At 32.5% G+C, this 18,574-nt stretch overlaps 2 protein-coding genes across 4 annotated transcripts; both read left to right on the forward strand.

Moving 5' to 3' along the window:
- Window positions 1-843: 843 nt before the first annotated feature.
- On the forward strand, window positions 844-5,839 carry LOC132165884 (S-adenosyl-L-methionine-dependent methyltransferases superfamily protein). Of its 3 annotated transcripts, none has more exons than XM_088511822.1 (12): window positions 844-882; window positions 990-1,144; window positions 1,239-1,336; window positions 2,168-2,272; window positions 2,888-2,948; window positions 3,152-3,227; window positions 3,431-3,956; window positions 4,046-4,150; window positions 4,316-4,474; window positions 4,817-4,923; window positions 5,158-5,232; window positions 5,361-5,839. In XM_088511822.1, exons 2-12 carry the CDS (start codon window positions 1,050-1,052, stop codon window positions 5,439-5,441), a joined length of 1,488 nt encoding a protein of 495 aa, XP_088367948.1. In that variant the 5' UTR covers window positions 844-882; window positions 990-1,049; the 3' UTR covers window positions 5,442-5,839. The 3 variants fall into 3 exon arrangements, with proteins under 3 accessions (XP_088367948.1, XP_088367947.1, XP_088367949.1); XM_088511821.1 differs by having other exon boundaries at window positions 852-936; window positions 1,032-1,144; XM_088511823.1 differs by lacking the exon at window positions 844-882 and adding an exon at window positions 891-908 and having other exon boundaries at window positions 1,032-1,144.
- Window positions 5,840-9,307: 3,468 nt separating this feature from the next.
- Window positions 9,308-11,653, forward strand: LOC132166511 (O-Glycosyl hydrolases family 17 protein). Its single transcript, XM_059577339.1, has 3 exons — window positions 9,308-9,741; window positions 10,339-10,916; window positions 10,986-11,653. The coding sequence occupies exons 1-3, from the start codon at window positions 9,392-9,394 to the stop codon at window positions 11,555-11,557; spliced, it is 1,500 nt and encodes a 499-aa protein (XP_059433322.1). The 5' UTR covers window positions 9,308-9,391; the 3' UTR covers window positions 11,558-11,653.
- Window positions 11,654-18,574: the final 6,921 nt, after the last annotated feature.

An 18,574-nucleotide genomic window follows, 5' to 3' on the forward strand; every position in this document is an offset into this window, starting at 1 on the left:
CCAACAGCATATTAATGGAGCAAATCTACTGATTTAGGTCAGTTTTATGGAATATCTTAAGTTCTGAAGCTTAACCTATTATTTATGTCAAATTTGCTGAGGTTAGGATTATTCTATCATTCAAAAAGAAAAGATTAATTTATAACTAAACAAATATAATATAAACTTTCTCCTTATATATATATTCGTTCATTTGATAACTATTTGGTGACAAAATTTATTAACTCAGTTAACAAAACTCATCACCTTTAATAGATAATGAAGGAGAACGGTTATAAAATAGTTTCTCTTTTTTAAAAAGTACGCAATTTTTTAAGTTTGAACTTCTCATTTTTACACGTATTCATTCTTCGTTGCAGCCGAAGTTTGCCAGAATTTGCCACCGGAGGTTGCCGAAAGCCGTTGACTTTTTTTTTTGCCGTCGCTTATTTTCCGAACGAGTCAAACATTTAAAAATATTTCAAAAAAATCTTCCTTTTTCTTCCTTGAAAAATGATTTTGTTAAAAATTGTTTCTGATAAAAAATGTTTTACATCAAAACAAACAGAGTCTTAAAAAGTAATTTTCCAAATTATAAATTTTAAAGAGCGATTTAATAAAGAGTTAAACCTAAACTGAACGGCCGTTAAAACATTTTTCCTAAAACTTCATCTACCCAATCCGAACATCCAATTTAACAAAATTGGGCCTCTTAATCCAACACGAGAGGTATGGTATTGGGAGTGAATTCGAAAGTGGAAACCCAATCCATCCAAGTTCAGCCCAAATTCGCTACAGTCAAACGACGTCGCACCCTGCAAACTTGAAAAACCTCCTGGATTTGATTCTTAAAACCCTAGTGCCCTCTTTGCTGCAACAGTTACTGATCTCGGGCATATCAAGGTTTTCGTTACAATACATTTCACTCAGTTCGTTCCTCAACTTCATGCTCTACATGTAGACCCTAGTGCCCTCTTTATTTTTCTTTTTAATTTTAAAAATAATTGCAGACTTGGAGAATAATTCTGCGTTCCTTCTGGTGATTTGAACAGAACTCTGTGACAGTGCAAATGTTGGACGAAAGCAAGTTCGATGTGCATTTGAAGCTGCGGGCGCTTCGAATCCCTCGCGAGCTTTGCAAGGTCGCCACTCGAATTTTAAACGGGTGGGTGATTATATCATTTTCTTTCTCTTAATTTCGATTTTCATTTTTATTTATTTATTTAAAGATGTTTTTGGCACGCCATTTTTTTATACAGGTATTTGCTCGACAAGCCCCGCATTAAGCCTATTACGGAAGATCCAACGTGTGAGAAAAACCGGTACATGATATTATCTGAAAGGGTTCAGAATCCTGGTATGAACAAGAAACTGTGAAATTTATGTATGTGAATTATTTGGTTATGAATTTTTGCTAAAAGATGGATATAAATGAAAGAATTTTAACAATTGTACTGCATCTACTGAAAATTCCATATGATTATATTGTTTTGTTGTTAAGTTACGAAGTTTAGGATGTTGAAATTTTAATGCTGCCTAGTTTTGATATAGATTGGGAGTGAGTTTGGCCCCAATTTTTTTTTTTTTTTTTTTTTTTGCACAGGAGACTAGGGGTGATTGTTAGAAAACGCACGATTTTATGAAACACTTAAATGCGTTTTTTCAAATTTAAGTTTTCATTAACTGTGTTTTAAAATCGTTATTTGTTCAAACTGCATGTTTTGAAACAGTTAAACCAAACAGACATTGACTCATAGTTATCGTGGAGCTTAGTGAGTTTTGATGGTTGCTTTGGCGGCAGTCTGGTATATTATATGGTAGGCCCTTTATGGTGCGAAGTTTAGTTTAGCTGCAAGATGCAAAGATGGCATATGTTTTTTCTTGAGCTGAGGAGCCAAGGCTACCAACTAGACACACACTTCTGAAGAGGCTGACTGGTTGGCCATTATGATTTAATCACTTTTTCATTTTAGCGGGTCTTTCTGACTCATGTTACTTGGGAATTGTTTTTTTGGAAGAAGTCTTTATTTTGTTAATGTTTTCCTTGACTTCATGAAAATGAGCCCAAACTTTATGTCATGTATCTGTGGTCAGAATGGCATTTAATCATTTGTGTTAGTTGTTTGTGTATTGTTTTTCTGGATGTGATTGTCTCTTGCTAATAGAGAGCTTCTTACTGTGGGTGCAGATTTATCTGATATTCCAGACCAAAAACTTGATGAGCTGAAAGGTTTATGCAAGATTGAAGTAGTTCCCTATTCGCTGACACTTGGATATTCATATTGGGGTTCAGGTCAGTGTGATCCTCTGCAAATTATGTGGCAATATTGTTTGTTTCATTTTTTTTCCTTTTAATCTATTTTTCAATAAATTGTGTTCCTTAAACTTAAATATGCTTTATTGTACATGCTACTGCCAGTCTCTTTTGCAATTTGCATATGCAACTGTCATAAGAATTATATCTTTTTTATTTTTTATTTTTTATTTAATAAATAAAGTATTCTCTGAATTTTCAATAGTTGCAACGTGATTTTTAAGGATGTAGCATATTCTCTGTACCATAATTGTTAGATTTCCTTTCATGAACTGTCCATGGGTCTTCCTCATGCGTATGCAAAATCAAATACATGTTCTGATTGATGTATTGAATCTGATCATTTCTCACATATGCATATATAAGTACACTGACATCTCCAGATTTTGGGCAATGGCTATGTTTGATGCCCTACATCTTTATTTTTGTGTTTTTTTTTTTAAGTCAGACACCCTGTCTCTCTGTAGGTTCAAGCACCAAGGACTATATATTAAACTACTTGGATGATTTCATAATTATGATTTTCTATTTGCATTCCAATTTTTGTAGTGTGCTGACTAATTAACAGCTTTCTGCCTGGTTTTGTAATTGTAGATCATATATTGAAGCAGATTCTGCCTCCTGGAATGGAGGTGCCTTCGTCTTTTGAAACAATAGTTAAGTATTCAGTTTATGTTATACATATTGTTTGTTTTATTCCTTGTTGGCTAATAATTATATGCTCTCATTGCTACGTGGCTTACCAGTTACCTTACTGCACACAGCTTCATTTGTCTTACTGATTGTCACCATTTACAATGCTAAAAAACCTCCTTTTCTGCTCACTGAATATGAATTAACATTTCTCCATGCTTAAACAGGTCACATTGCTCATCTGAATATACATGATGACTTACTTTCCCACAAGGATGTTATTGCAAAGGTTATCTATGATGTATGTTTTCACTGGCCTTTAAATAGACCTTGCTTTTGTTCTGAATATTTATGCGTGGAAGGCTATCTAACTTGTAGTCCTCATATTGGGGCACTTTCTTTACTGTTGAAAATAATATTCTTTGTATATTTGTAGGTTTCACCTTTGACCTTCCATCTGTACTTTTAATTCTTTATATTTAAAGCTTTGATTTATATATGCAGAAAAATTATCCAAGAATCAAAACTATTGTTAATAAAGTTGGTACAATCACAAATGAGTTCCGAGTGCCAAAGTTTGAAATTCTCGCGGGACAAAATGATATGGTTACAGAAGTGAAGCAATATAGGGCAACTTTCAAGCTTGATTACAGCTTGGTCTATTGGAATTCAAGATTGGAACATGAACACATGAGACTGGTTTCTCAGTTCCGAGCAGGGGAGACAATATGTGACATGTTTGCTGGTATTGGTCCTTTTGCTATTCCAGCAGCACAGAAAGGATGTGTAGTGTATGCGAATGACTTAAATCCAGATAGCATTCGTTATCTGAAGATCAATGCAGAAATCAACAAAGTTGATGATCTTGTTTGCGCATACAACATGGATGCAAGAAATTTCATTTTACAATTGATGGCAGTGCCAGATAGTGAGATTAAAATGGAGCCTGATGTTCTCAAGAGGGGAACTTGTGAGAAATATGAGATTCAGGCCAGTGAGGAATCAAAGTCAGAAATTGGGACACTGACTGGTAATATTTTTGTGTAAATATATTTTTAATCTCCCTCTAGGTATCACTTGTTACCATATGGTTTCATCTAAATCTTCTATTTTCTGCAGTTGAGGCAAAGGAAGTACCAGATAATATTGCTAGTAATCTGGTGTTTGCACAAGGTTCAAGTAGGACAGCCGATACATCTGTATCTGCTGTTAAAAGACCTTCAGGTAATTTGGCAAGAAAGTATCATATGCACAACAATCAGGCATTGGGCCATCACTAAATTTGATGCAGTGAAGTGTCCCCTCACTGTATCATTATTGTCAATTGTAGAGCTAGATGCATATATTTATTGGTTGAAATAGCTGTATCCATAATATTTTTCTCCACAGAGAATGGGGGTGCTGATGGAACTGGTACCACTGTAGCTGGTCGTAGAAAAGGAAGTGCAAATAAGAGGATGAGAGGCTCTGAGATGTCAAATGCCAAGACTTGGGAGCATGTTGATCATGTGATCATGAACTTACCTGCTTCTGCTCTTCAATTTCTTGGTAAGATGCCTTTGCAATAATCTCTTTTCGGATTATTTTGATCATTTGTTCTATTGGGTAAACATCCTTTTTTGGTTTGATTAGTTTATTTGTTGGGATATCATTTTGTCATTACCATTCTTAAATTCAGAAGACCAAATAGCAAATGGCATCAAAATGATAGACAAAGTTTTTTATTTTTTTTATTTTTATTTTTATTATTATTATTTTTTATTTTTTATTTCTCGTTTCTACTGTAAGCAGTTTGTTATATATTTCTTTGTGCTGTCATTTTTACTCAATTCTCTGTTCCATAGCTAGGAAGATTTGTTAACAGAAGCCAAACTTTAAATTTTCCTTCAGATGTATTTAGGGGCATAATCCAGAGGAAATATTGGAAGGGACCTCTTCCTTGGATTCACTGCTATTGCTTCATGCGGGCAAATGAAACCCAAGAATTTATAGTTTCAGTAAGTTTGCTCTATATGTATGAAATGTTATTTCTTTTGTAAAACTTTTTATATGCCATGCTGATTAATTTCCTGCAAGTCCTTTTAGCTTGGTGAAGCTAAGGTCTTTGACCTTTTATGATGCATAGACGCACAGTATTTTTGTTATGAAGTCAGAGTGACGCCCTAGGGGCACTGCTCTGATCACATTGCTGTAGTGGGATTTAAACTGCTTTTTGCAACTATTTTTTGCAGGAGGCAGAGTCTGCCTTGAATGCCTGCATACAAGACCCACTATTTTATAGGGTTAGGGATGTGGCTCCAAACAAGGTATCACTATCTGGCAGCACTTTTTCTTTTCTTTTTTTTTTATAAAAAAAAATGATATATTTTTTGTTCAGTAAGTATAAGCATGCCTTCGTTGCCCTTCTGTTTACCTTCACTATCGTATTATGCAGGCAATGTTTTGCTTAAGTTTTAGGCTGCCAGAAGCATGCTTCATTGAAGATGACACTGACACTGTCCATTCTGCTGAGTGATTAGCACTTCTAGAATGCTCTTGCTTTGGGTTAGAGCACGTATTTGAGCTCTAGCTCTTTTGCAGAAGGTTTCAGACATGTTACTCACAAAGGAGAAATAGAGGAAATATTGAACAGCGATGAAGGCCGATCATGATCTGAAAGATTTAGCTTTCAAGAAGAGCTGCTGCAAATCCCCACTCTGTGGGTCCCCTCTCAATCACAAAAAAAAGAAAAAGAAAAAAGAAAAATGGGTTCTCTTCTTGATGAAGCACACTAGGCTGACATACCAAAGCTCATGTTTTGCTTTGTAAAATCAGGTTTTGACTAAGAATTCCCAAGTTCAAATCTAGCTAAGCCCTTAGTGCAATTAATTCTTATTATTCTTCTTCGTGCTAAATTCAAATTGGATTACAGAATTGTCTTCTACTAGGTCTATTAAACCTAATTCATTTGAGCACACGTGTAACATACTGGTGGTTCGACCCAGGCCCCTCAGGCATAGGAACGCTACTTTCCTATCTTTCACCTTTAGAAGTAATCTTTTGGGTCTTTGGAAGGTAAAAGGCCAAGTCAAGGTCTCTACAAAAGCTATATTTCCTTGTTACTGGGAGTTAATTCAATCAAGTTTGTGCGAAATGACAGTTCACAGTGTCATTTTTGTCCAAACAATCCCCACATATTTCAAGTGCATATAATATTCAATCCTCAGGCCCTAAATTCCTGTGTCTCGTGTGGCACGTATCACAATAGATGCTTGGGAAACAAGAAATACGAGCGGTGAATATATCATTTCCTTATAATATTATCCAGTATCTTTTTTTCGATCGTTGGATTGCATTACAGCTATATTTGCTATCCCTTTGTGACGATAAAGATGTGAACTTTGATAAAAGGGCAACACAAAGAAAGAAAGGAAGACAAATGCAAGCATGCAAACACGTCAAAGTGGGGTGGAAAGTTGGCATTTTCAAAGGTGGTCAATGGTGTTTCAACTTGACCTTCTTGCCTGGCAAGTCTTGTGTTCCCATTTTGGCTTTTGCTTATCACTAGTGACTACTTAATGGCTTGGTTTGTTTGTTTTGTGTTCTTTATTTTTCTTTTGGTGTTTGGTACAAATGAAAATGTTTGTCAAATTGAAAATATTTTTGGTTGACTAGAAAAACATCCTTTAAGTTACGCAAAATGGTTTCCTTTTTTTTTTTTTTCGTAAATTATTTTTTGACTTTGAACTTTTCCTTCTGGTAGTTCATCGGTTCATTGTCTATCACCGCCAGAGGTCATTGACAACCACCAACGAAGTTCACCGGAGGTCACCGACCTTTGCCATTGGAATTCGTTGGCTGCCACCATCGGAGTTCGCCGACCCTCACCACCATTGTCATCGTTGATTTTCCATATGAGCCAAACACTGAAAATGTTTTCAGTTGAAATCATTTGCTAATGGAAAACATTTTGTGTCGAAACAAACGAAATTAAGTGATACTCGGCTTGTTTTCGTGTAATTAAGGCTTCGTTTGTTTCAGCATAAAATATTTTTTTAAAAAAAAATTGGCTATTCCCGATGTTTGTTTGTAATCCTAAAAATGGTTCAAAAAATATTTTTCGGCGTTTGGCTCGTATAAAAAATTCAAAACATTTGTTATATTTTTATATAATAGAGTTGTAAGGAAGAGTGTAAAAGTAGAAAACATTTGAGGGTGGGATTGAAATACAATGTAATTGCCTCTTTAACACTCCATCTCAATTGCCTGTCCAAGGGTGTAGAGGGCGGCAAAAAATGGTTTTACCTATATGAGAAAGCATAAACTATTTTACACCTTGTGAAAATTATTTTTCTCGATCAACTGAAAATATTTTCGGGTTTGACCAATATTTTTATATTGCACCAAATACTAAAAAAAAAAAAAAAAAAAAAAAACTATAAATTATAACAAGTGATCCTTTTTCCTCTTTCAAAAAGTGAACACAATTGAATTAAAAAAAAAAAAGTAGTGAAGGACTTATTGCTAGTCCAGAAAATACCTTTCATCATTGGGTGATGGTACCCTATTACAAGATCAAAGATTCTAAGCACCCTATGATCCCTAGGGAATAGGGGTGTAAACGAGCCGAGCTTGAGCGAGTTTCCCTTGTTCAGGCTTGGCTCGTTTAAATTTTACTCGAGCTCGAACTCATAATAAGTCGAGCCGAGCCAGCTCACGAGCTGACTCTTATATTTAAATTTTTTTTTAAAAAAAAAAAAAAATTAAACTTCAAGTAATCTTAAACGGCTTAAGAAGCCAACTTGCATATGAGCATTTGCTTAGCTTGGCTAGTCAAGTTTGGTGCCTGAGTCAATACAGCAAAGCACTTAGTTTCGAAAAGAGAGGATATGCATCCTTTTATAGATAAGCAAACTTGGGGATTGATGTTTTCTTAACAATGTTTGATAAGTTAATAAGTTGTATTCAAACTGCATTGAGACAATACCCCCTACAAAAAAAAAAAAAAAAAAAAATCAAGGTCTCTCTCAATCTCCCTCACCAATCATAGCATATCTTCCACCTGAACTCTCATTTCCCATTCTCTCACTCTCACTCACCAGACAGGTAGTGATAGTACTGTTTGGATCTATTTGAAATTTGATTCTTCAATAGTTTATGTATTTCGCAATCTCCCTCAATAGTTTCTGCTTGATTCTTCTTCCTTTCGTTTGGGTCTACTCTAATTGAATCGAGGTCTTTTTAATGATTGTTCTCTCTCTCTCTCTCTGTGATCACAAAGGGTCTATAATTTTTATTTTCTAACGCTTAAATATAAATGCAATTTTAAGATTTTAATAATTATGAGATTTATAATTAATTATGTGTTATATATATATATATATATATATATATATATATATATATATATATATATATATACACACACGAGCTTATACGAGCTTGTTCACGAGCCTAACCGAGTCGAGCCGAGCTTGTACGAGCTTGTTCACGAGCCTAACCGAGTCAAGCCGAGCTTGCCTCATTTAATATTCGAGCTAGGATTTATGTTCATGAAGTGCTTCATTTAATATTCGAGTCGAGCTCGAACTTGCTCGCGAGACGCTTCGCTCACTTAACAGCCCTACTAGGAAATTAAGGTATGATTAGAAAGACAAATGCCCCGGTCTCTCAATCCAACTTTTGGTGGCATAGTTTAATGCACTGTAAAAAAGAGGCAAAAGTTAGGATAAGAAAGGAGAGAGATTGGCTCCCAATCCTTTGCTGCTCTCTGCTTTATAAAAATAAATAAATAAATAAAGCCTATCCTCCCACAGTGGCTTGCTATGTGTTGCTGACAGTAATAACCGTTATTATACATACACCCAATTCCTTTCTTTTCTTTTTTTATGTAAATATTATTTTTTTCTTCCAATAATTGTCCTCCACGTCAGATTGATTCTATTATTAAAGATGTTCTTTTCTTTTTTGGGCAAAATTTAATTTCTGATCCTAATATTTCCGTGTGTAAATCGGCTTTCTGGGTCCCATTGATGATTTAAACCCCCCGTAGTTCTCCCACTTCTTTGCTTCAGTATTTGCCCACAAAAAGCTTTAAGAAAATACAAAAAAAAAAAAAGAAGCTAACGAGTGGTGTGACGACACGTGTTAATGCATGGGCTGGCATACCACAACTGAATAACTGAATTAAGTAATCTTTTTCCAAATTGTTTTCCAGCTTTTCTTTTCTCTCTAGTTTATCCTAACCATCCAGCAATGGTGGATTTCCTCCTCCATGAAGGTTCTCTCAAAAGCCAACGGTACTAACTTTCTGAAGAAAGAGACTTTTCTCACTTTCCACCCTGCATAAATTCTCCACCGGTGAACCTGAAACTTCCCCTCTCTCTCTCTCTCTCTCTCTCTCTCGCTTGCTTTCAGTTCTTTCTGCTCATTCCCTTAATCTTTCTTGGTTCGAGAAAGATTCAACCCATTATAAGAGAAAAGAAAATGGCACAAACAATACTAGAGTCTAGCTACTCGCTGCTACTTTTTATTTTCTTCATCATGACGATGGTGTATAACGGCAAGAGTGTGGGAGTGAACTGGGGAACTCAGGCGACAAACCAGCTCCCGCCGGAGAAGGTGGTTAAAATGCTGACGGATAATGGGTTTGATAAGTTGAAGCTCTTTGAAGCGGATGAGACGATTTTGAATGCTCTGGAAGGGACTGATATTGAGGTGATGCTGGGAATACCCAATAAGATGTTGAATAAGATGAGTGAGGATCCTGATGCTGCAGCTTCCTGGGTTGATTCCAATGTCACTCGTTATTCCAACAAGGGTGGAGTCAATATCAAGTTGAGTCTCACACACTTTTTGATCGGTTTATGAACATATATGGTTCATCGATCTTCTCAAGTAGTACTATATTCTCTCACTTTTCTCTACCTTCCTAAAATGGGTTTTTGATTCTAGAAATAACCCATTTGAATTGGGTTATTTCTAGAATTGGGTTTTTTTGGGTAGGGCATTCCTCTGTCGATCTCAATACTTTTTCCACCATCTTTCTTCTCTGTGAGACTAAGGTAATTAACTTGATGATTAATCCATGATTCTTTCAAAGAATATTTACTTTCTAGATCTATTTTTTCTTTTTTCCTTTCGGGTACTTTGAGCCTAAGAGTGCGTTGGCACTAAATTTCGTAAATTTAAAGTGCGATTTTAAATTAAATCACAAAAAATGTATTTTTGTGCTAGAATACGTTTTCAAATCACAAGGGAATGGTACATGTTCTAGAACTTACACAAGCGAATGGTACATGTTCTAGAACTTACGATTTTATCAAACGCTTTTTAATTCATGTGTTTTGAAATCATAAATCCAAACGAGCCTGTCCCTTAACTTTATGAGCAAATTTTTGTGATATCACCACGCATGACAGTTGATTTTGCAGGTTTGTTGCTGTAGGGAATGAACCCTTCCTTCAAGCTTACAACGGCAGCTATCTACACTCCACATTACCAGCCCTCAAAAATATCCAGGAAGCACTCAACAATGCCGGGCTGGGTTCCAAGGTTAAAGCCACAGTCCCCTTCAATTCAGACGTTTACTACTCCCCGGACTCAAACCCGGTGCCCTCCGCCGGCGACTTCCGGTCCGAACTCCGAGACATCACAATCGAAATAATCCAATTCCTATACACAAACGATGCGCCTTTCACTGTCAACAGCTATCCCTTCCTCAGTCTCTATTATGGCAACGGCTTTTTCCCCGTGGACTTTGCTTTCTTTGACGGATCCAACAAGCCTGTTAGAGATGGCGATATGCTTTACACCAATGTGTTTGATGCAAATCTCGACACTCTCGTTTCGGCTTTATCAAAAGCCGGTTACCCGGATACGCATATCATCGTCGGAGAAGTTGGCTGGCCGACTGACGGCGACAAAAACGCAAACATCCAAAATGCAAAGAGATTCAACCAGGGATTGCTCCAACATGCTTTGAGCGGAAATGGAACCCCGCTTAGAAAAGGTACCTTAAATCACTATTTATCTTGAATAGAAATAAATAAACTGAATCATTTAATTTATATTCAAACAGGTACTATCGACATATACATGTTTAGTCTCATCGACGAGAATGCTAAAAGCGTTGCTCCGGGGAGCTTTGAAAGGCACTGGGGAATCTTCGAGTACGATGGAAAACCCAAATACGAGCTTGATTTGTCGGGTTTGCAAGAGAATAAGGGTCTAATTCCGGTGGAAGGAGTAGAATATTTGCTGAAAAGATGGTGTGTTCTGAACCCAGATGCAAGTAATCTAGAGGATCTGCCGAAAAATATTGACTACGCCTGTAGCCTATCAGATTGCACTCCTTTGGGCTACGGATCTTCCTGCAATCATCTAAGCGTCGAAGGGAATGCATCATATGCTTTCAACATGTATTATCAAGTCCATGACCAGGAGAATGGGGGGTGTGATTTTTCTGGGTTGGCAATGGTGACCGATAAGGATCCGTCCGACGAGAAGTGCGAGTTTCCGGTGATGGTTGCATATGGGTCATCGTTGCTGCTGCATGGGGATACTCCAGATGTATTGGTTAAAATCATTGGGGGGTATATGTTTATTGTGTTCCTGCTGTATCTGAGCATAGGGGAATATCAGATACATTAGGGATATATCAAGCTTATAATTGATAATTGCTAGCTAGAGATTATCAGATATTATGGTATTCATAATTGATCATGCAAAGGCATTAATTGTTTTGTGTAGCTAATTAGTATTATATGTAGAATCTTTAGTTTCCATGTATAAAAAACTTCTTCATGTTCTCATTTTTCTTTTGTGCTTTTGTGACTTTGTCATGTGTAGTGCATTAATCTTGTATGCAATCTCTCAAAGATGTATAGAATATTCTGTTCTAGAATTACTCACACACACACACACACACACACACATATATATATATATATATATATATACTTTGGATTACTTTATTAATTATTTATACCCTAATATATAACTGTTTGAAAAAATAACGCAACTCTTCTTATGCACCGAAAATCGGATCTAAAGAAGTTGTTTCACGTGTTTGGCTCTTGAATCACTAGTATGATCTTCTCTTAGCGGTAGACTCAATAGGGCTGACAATTTTTTACATAACCCGACCTGCAAATTTGTCGTAAATCCAACACTAAATTAACGAGTTAGAGTTTCGCATAATCAAGTTGACCTTGAATTAATCCATTTAATAAACGGATTGATCTTGTGTCAACTAGATTAACCTATGGATAATCCGCATAACCCGTTTAAATTAAATTATATTTAATTTTTACAACTAAAAAACAAAACCCTATAATAAGGCTAAAATTCATATAAATTCATTTTTATTTAAAATTCATAGAAATATTATTATTGTTATTATTTTGCATTTAAATTTATATTCATGTCGAAACGGGTCAAACTGGTTATGCAGGTTGGGTCAACCTAACATGATATGTTTATTAAACGGATTAATGGGTCAGATCATGTCATCTACTAATTTAAATGAATTATGTCAAAGTTGACAAATTTGATATGTTTAACTAAATGAGTCGAGTTTTGATTTAACTAAATTTATAACTTACCACACAAAAATTAGACAAAAAGAGAACACAGGCGTTCTATTGCTGTCCAACAAAACACAGGCGTTGTTCCCAGCCATTCTGCCAATGAGGTTGCTCAAATTTTATTTGCTGCCTTGAGGAACTGTAATGGGCTGCCCCCCATGCATTTACTAGATCTCCCAATCCCATAGACAACTTTTAGCCACCCATCTTTTTATTTATTTTCAATCATGTTCATATTAGTAAATAGATTATATATATATATATATATATATATATATAGAAAATGTGCGAAGATTGTACCAAATCTTGTAATCACTAGCATAGCAATATTCTTATAAGTGTCTTATTATGTCTTGACTCATTTAGTCACAACTTTTAGCCACCCATCTTTTTATTTATTTTCAATCATGTTCATATTAGTAAATAGATTATATATATATATATATATATATATATATATATATATATAGAAAATGTGCGAAGATTGTACCAAATCTTGTAATCACTAGCATAGCAATATTCTTATAAGTGTCTTATTATGTCTTGACTCATTTAGTCACATCAGATTAAACATCTCTAATCTTTTTTGAGTCCAACGTTTTGGATCAATGCTTAGCCTCCACAAAACATGATATATCTGCAGTTATGTCTCAACATATATCTAAGAAACAACACAACTTGCCAGCACTGAATACAAACACGAACACGTGTTATTAATTTATCTAGTGAAAAATAAAATTAGAACATAACTCGAATTCGTGCTCGAGCTCGGATTGCTTAACTATACGAGTTGAGTTTGAGTCAAGCTCAAACTTAGCTAATTTAAGTGAAGCCGAATTCAAACATTTTATAGCTTGATCCTATACGTACATGTTTTTTGAGCCAAGTTAAAAACTTAGAACAACCTATAGTACTAGATTGTATCTTTATTCATGAAGAATAATTATATTTAATATACTCATATACAACTGTTATATATGAGAGTAAAAATTAATTATTAAATCAATATTTATTACAAGTGCTAATATAAAAATTATCTTTTAATAATGCGTCCTTCAATTTTATTATAATTTTATGATAGCCTCTTAAATAGCATTATTCGTTCACGTATGTAGGGGTGCAAAGGCGGTTACGGTTAGCGGTTAGTGGCAATAACCGCTAACCGTAACCGCCCTAGTGGTTAGTGGCCGGTTAGCGGTTAGTGAAATAGATAACCGCCCGCTAACCGTTTTTTTAAAATTGGGCTTTTTTTTGGGTTTTTTGGGCTTTTTTTTACCCTCATTTTTTTTCTTGTATTTTTAATATCTTCTTGGGCCCAATTGCTATAAAAAGAGCCCATATTGAAAAATAAAAAATATTTGACCCAAAATTTACATTTACTTGTACTTAAAAAAAAATTTCCTTAAATATTAAATCATAACTCGTTAACTTTTTTTTTTTTTAGGAAAAAAAAAAATTCAACACAACATACAAAAAAAAGTTCAGAATTCAGATAACTATCACAACATATAAAAAATATATATAAAAAAAGTTCAACACAAAGCATATAAAATAAGTTCAAATAAAACATTAAATGATACAAATAGTCAAATAAAACATTAAAACTTCATCAATCTTCTCATTTGGTCCTCTAGCAAATCCTGTGGACATCAAAAGAAGAAAAGTTATAATATTAAACATAATAATATTAAGGCACAAGCATGTACACATATCAAAAAGTGTTTAATATAATTGTATTGTAATTAAAATACTATGACAATTCAAAAAATAATAATCTTCGTTACTAACAAACCTCTAGGAATGAGATTGATTAGGTTTAGTTTAAGGTTAGGAAGAGATGAATATATATGGGTATTAAAACGACGTAGTTTTGGCTTGTTCAATTTTAAAAAATTGTTCAACAAATGGTTCAAAAAATTGGTCAAAAAATTGTTAAAAAAATTTGTTCAAAAAATGGTTCAATTTCTTTTTTCATAAAATGGTTTAAAAATTGTCAAAATAGTGTTCAAAAAAATGAAAAATATATTAATACTTAAATTGTTGTTATAAGTAATTGTTGAATCTAATGCTAATTGCTTAATTTGACATTTTATGAATCACATTGTCATTGTATATAAATATTATGATTAAATATTTGAATTGTCATTGGATCATATGATTAAGTGTTGATCTTATAAACTTACAAACAAACAAAAATACTTCAATTGTAGTTATAAGTAACACATTGTTTAATCCAATGTCAATTACTTAATTTGATATTATATGAATCACATTGTCATTATCATTGTACATGAATAATTGATTAAGTATTGGAATTGTAATTGGATCATATAGTTAAGTATTTATCTTATATATTTATATTATTCAATATGCATATAATATAACTATAAGCAATTATATATATATATATATATATATATATATATATATATATATATATATATATATAATTCAAAATTGTTCAAAATTGTTAATTTTCTTTTTTTTTTTCTTTTCAAAAAATGGTTAAATTTCTTTTTCTAAAAAATGTTCAAAAAATACATTAATACTTCAATTGTGATTATAAGTAACACATTGTTGAATCTAATGTCAATTACTTAATTTGATATTATATAATCATATAGTCTCATTAAATTATATCATATGATTCATATGATTAATTATTTAAATTCTTATCATATTTACATATAATCTTTTTTCTTTGAATTGAACTTAATATCTAATGGTAAATGGTAATGTTCAAACTCCTAAATCCTAAATTCCTAAAGTATCTAATAATGCTTTAATTAAATTGTAGACTTGTAGTTATAAGTAACATATTGTTTAATTCAATTGAATCAATTGTGATTATCATTGTACATGAATCATATGATTAACTTGTAGACTTATGACTTATGAGTTATGTCATATTATATATGTATTATTTATTATTATATAATCATATGATTTAATGATCAAGCCATCATGTGATATAATCATATCAATTATAGTGATAATATATAAATTACTAAAATTATAATGATAATACATTAATACTTAAATTATGTTTATAAGTAACACATTGGTCATTGTTTAATCCAATGTCAATTACTTAATTTGATATTATACGAATCATATCATCATTGTACATTAATAATATGATTCACTTGAAGTCTTAAATAAAGTATTTGAATTGTCATTGAATCATATGATTAACTATTGATATTATACATTTATATTATTTATATACATATGTAGACTTATATAGACTTATAGGTTTATAATATACATTGGAAATAAGTCTCTAGATATTTAATTGTTGTATTAGTATGAATTGGTATACTTATGAGTTATGTCATATTATATATGTATAATTTGTTATTATATAATCAAATGATTTAATAATCAATCTCATGTGATATAATCATATAAATTATAGTGATAATATATTAATACTCAAATTGTGATTTAATTATTTTTTAAAAAAAATTGTGATTTAATGATCAAGTGATTATGTTATATGTATAAATATTTTTATAATTATAATTATAAAAATATATTATATAAAAAGGCGGTTAGCGATTACGGTTAGTAGACCCAATAACCGCTAGCCGCTAACCGCTAGGCGGTTATGGCGGTTAGGCGGTTAGCGGTTAATGCGGTTAGACGGTTAGCTAGGCAGTTAGGTGGTTGGCGGTTATAGCGGTTAGCGGTTAGCGGGCGGTTAAAAACCGCCCGCCTTTGCACCCCTATGTTAAACTGGCTAGACGACGAGGCCTTATCAAAATATTGGTCGGGCTACGGGAAGTAAGTAGGGGCGGAACGACAAGCCCCCATGCTTTTCCAATTTTTTTTTTTTAAATGCCCTTATAAATTTTTTAAAATTAGAATTTTACCTCTCTAAATTTTTTATTTTTTAGTTTTGCCCCCTAAATCTAAATAATAGTTAGGCCCCCAGAACTAGAAGCAAGCCTAGCTAGTCTATATGTCTAGGATTGGCTGTGCGTTTTTTGGGCTTTTAGAAAATAGTTAGGTTTTGTTTGCATGTAAATAATTAGCGAAAAAAACTAAATTTTTCTTAAAAACGTTTTAACATTTGTAGGGCACAGCGTACAGTAAAAGAAAAAAAAAAAAAAAAAAAAGGGTTAAATGCTAAAAATTACCTCCTAGAGTTTTGTTGCTTTTTTTTTTTTTTTTTTTTTTTTTTTTTTTTTCTTAGGGTTTGATTTTTATCACAAGAGGTTCCTGTAGTTTTTTTTTTTTTTTTTTTTTTGACATGTCCACACAAAAGGGGGGAGAAAAATTCGAACTAGTGACCTCCCCTTCATTAAGTGTGGTCCCAGCCGATTGAACTACCTCTTGGGGACCTCTTGTGTCAATTGACTTAACCAAAATTCATGTGGATCAATCAAATGTTGACACGTGACACATACTTAAATTTTTCTTTTTAAAAAAAATAAAAAATAATGTTTTTTTTTTTTTGGGAAAGTCCACTTAACCCCTTCAAACTACCACTCAATTGACAATGTCCCCCCCAAACTTTCAATTGTGACAATGTCCCCCCCAAACTACCAAAAATTGTCAATGTTCCCCCCAATGACAAAATTACCCTTAGTAAAATTTAAAAAAAAAAAAGAAAAAAAAAAAACTAAAACTTCTAGAAAAAACCTAAAACTAACAAAAAAGAAAAGAAAAAAAAAATCCAAACGATGGCCAATTTTTTTTTTTTTTTTTTTTTTAAAAAAATCAATTTTATAAGAAAAAAATTAAAAAAATTTCGATTTTTTTTTTAAAAAAATTGAAAATTTTCGTTTTTTTTTTTTTTTTTTAAAAAAATTTTTGTTTTATAATTTTATTTAAATAAAAATTTACGTTTAAAAAAATAAAATTTTCGTTTAATAAAATGAAATTTTTTGTTTTTTAAAACTAAATAAAAAAATTAGTTTTTTTTTTTTTTTTTAAGAATAAAAATTTCCGTTTAAAAAAAAAAATAAAAAATTTTGTTTAAAAAAAATTGTTTTTTTTTTTTAAATATTATCTTTCAATTAAAATTTTTTGTTTTTTAAAAAATCAATTTTTTTTTTGACTTTATAGGGGTATTTTTGTCTTATTGAGAAATCTATAGGGGCATTTTTGTCCTATGGCTAGTCTTGGGGGGGACATTGACAATGTTTTGGTACTTTGGGGGGGACATTGTCACAATTGAAAGTTTAGGGGGGACATTGTCAATTGAGTGGTAGTTTGAGGGGGGTATGTGGACTTTACCCTTTTTTTTTAAAGAAAAAAAAGCATAAAAAAAGAAAAAAAATTGGGGGTAGCTCGGCCACCCCCTTGGCCATTTGGGGGTGGCCCATCTGGCCGGATGGGCAATGGGGCACCAAGCCACCCCCTTGGAGCCCAAGCCACCCCAAATTTTTTTTTTCTTTTTTTTTCATACATTTTTTTTTTAATTTAAAAAAAATTTAAGTAAGTGCCACATGTCAATATTTGATTGGTCCACGTAGATTTCCATTAAGTCAATTAATGATCAACTGACAGAATGACTAATTTGGTCTATTATCAAAACCACATGGACTTCTTGTAATAAAAATCAAACTCTAAAAGAAAAGAATAAAGCAATGAAACTTCATGGGTATTTAGTATTTAATCCAAGAAAAAAAAAGGGTAAAGTCTACATATCCCCCTCAAACTACCACACAATTGACAATGTCCCCAAACTACCAAAACATTGTCAATATCCCCCCAAAGCTAGCAAAAATATCAAAATGCCCCTATATATTTATCAATATGACAAAAATATCCCTAAAATTCAAAAAAAAAAAAAAATTAAAACGAAAATTTTATTTTTCTTTTAAAAAATTATTTTAAATTTTTAACGATTTTTTTTAGACCGAATTTTTTTTTTTAAAAAAAAAAAAATCAATTTTTATTTTTTTAGATTTTTTTTAAAATATGTTTTAAAAAACGAAAAATTTATTTTTTTTAAACGAAAATATTTTATTTTATTTTTTTTAAAACGTAAATTTTTATTTAAAAATTATAAAAGAACACATTCTTTTTTTTAAAAAAAAAACAAACGAAAAATTTTCAATTTTTATTAAAA

Source organism: Corylus avellana, chromosome 11, assembly GCF_965113065.1.
Source record: "Corylus avellana chromosome 11, dhCorAvel1.hap1.2, whole genome shotgun sequence".
Taxonomy (NCBI): domain Eukaryota; kingdom Viridiplantae; phylum Streptophyta; class Magnoliopsida; order Fagales; family Betulaceae; genus Corylus; species Corylus avellana.

Bases quoted from the DNA above. Each gene is read 5' to 3' on its own strand.
- LOC132165884 (XM_088511822.1), top strand. From the start codon at position 1,050: ATGTTGGACGAAAGCAAGTTCGATGTGCATTTGAAGCTGCGGGCGCTT. The intron at 3,228-3,430 runs GTATGTTTTCAC...TTATATATGCAG, and splicing joins TTGCAAAGGTTATCTATGAT to AAAAATTATCCAAGAATCAA. The intron at 4,924-5,157 runs GTAAGTTTGCTC...TATTTTTTGCAG, and splicing joins CCCAAGAATTTATAGTTTCA to GAGGCAGAGTCTGCCTTGAA.
- LOC132166511 (XM_059577339.1), top strand. From the start codon at position 9,392: ATGGCACAAACAATACTAGAGTCTAGCTACTCGCTGCTACTTTTTATT. The intron at 9,742-10,338 runs GTTGAGTCTCAC...TTGATTTTGCAG, and splicing joins AAGGGTGGAGTCAATATCAA to GTTTGTTGCTGTAGGGAATG. The intron at 10,917-10,985 runs GTACCTTAAATC...ATATTCAAACAG, and splicing joins TGGAACCCCGCTTAGAAAAG to GTACTATCGACATATACATG.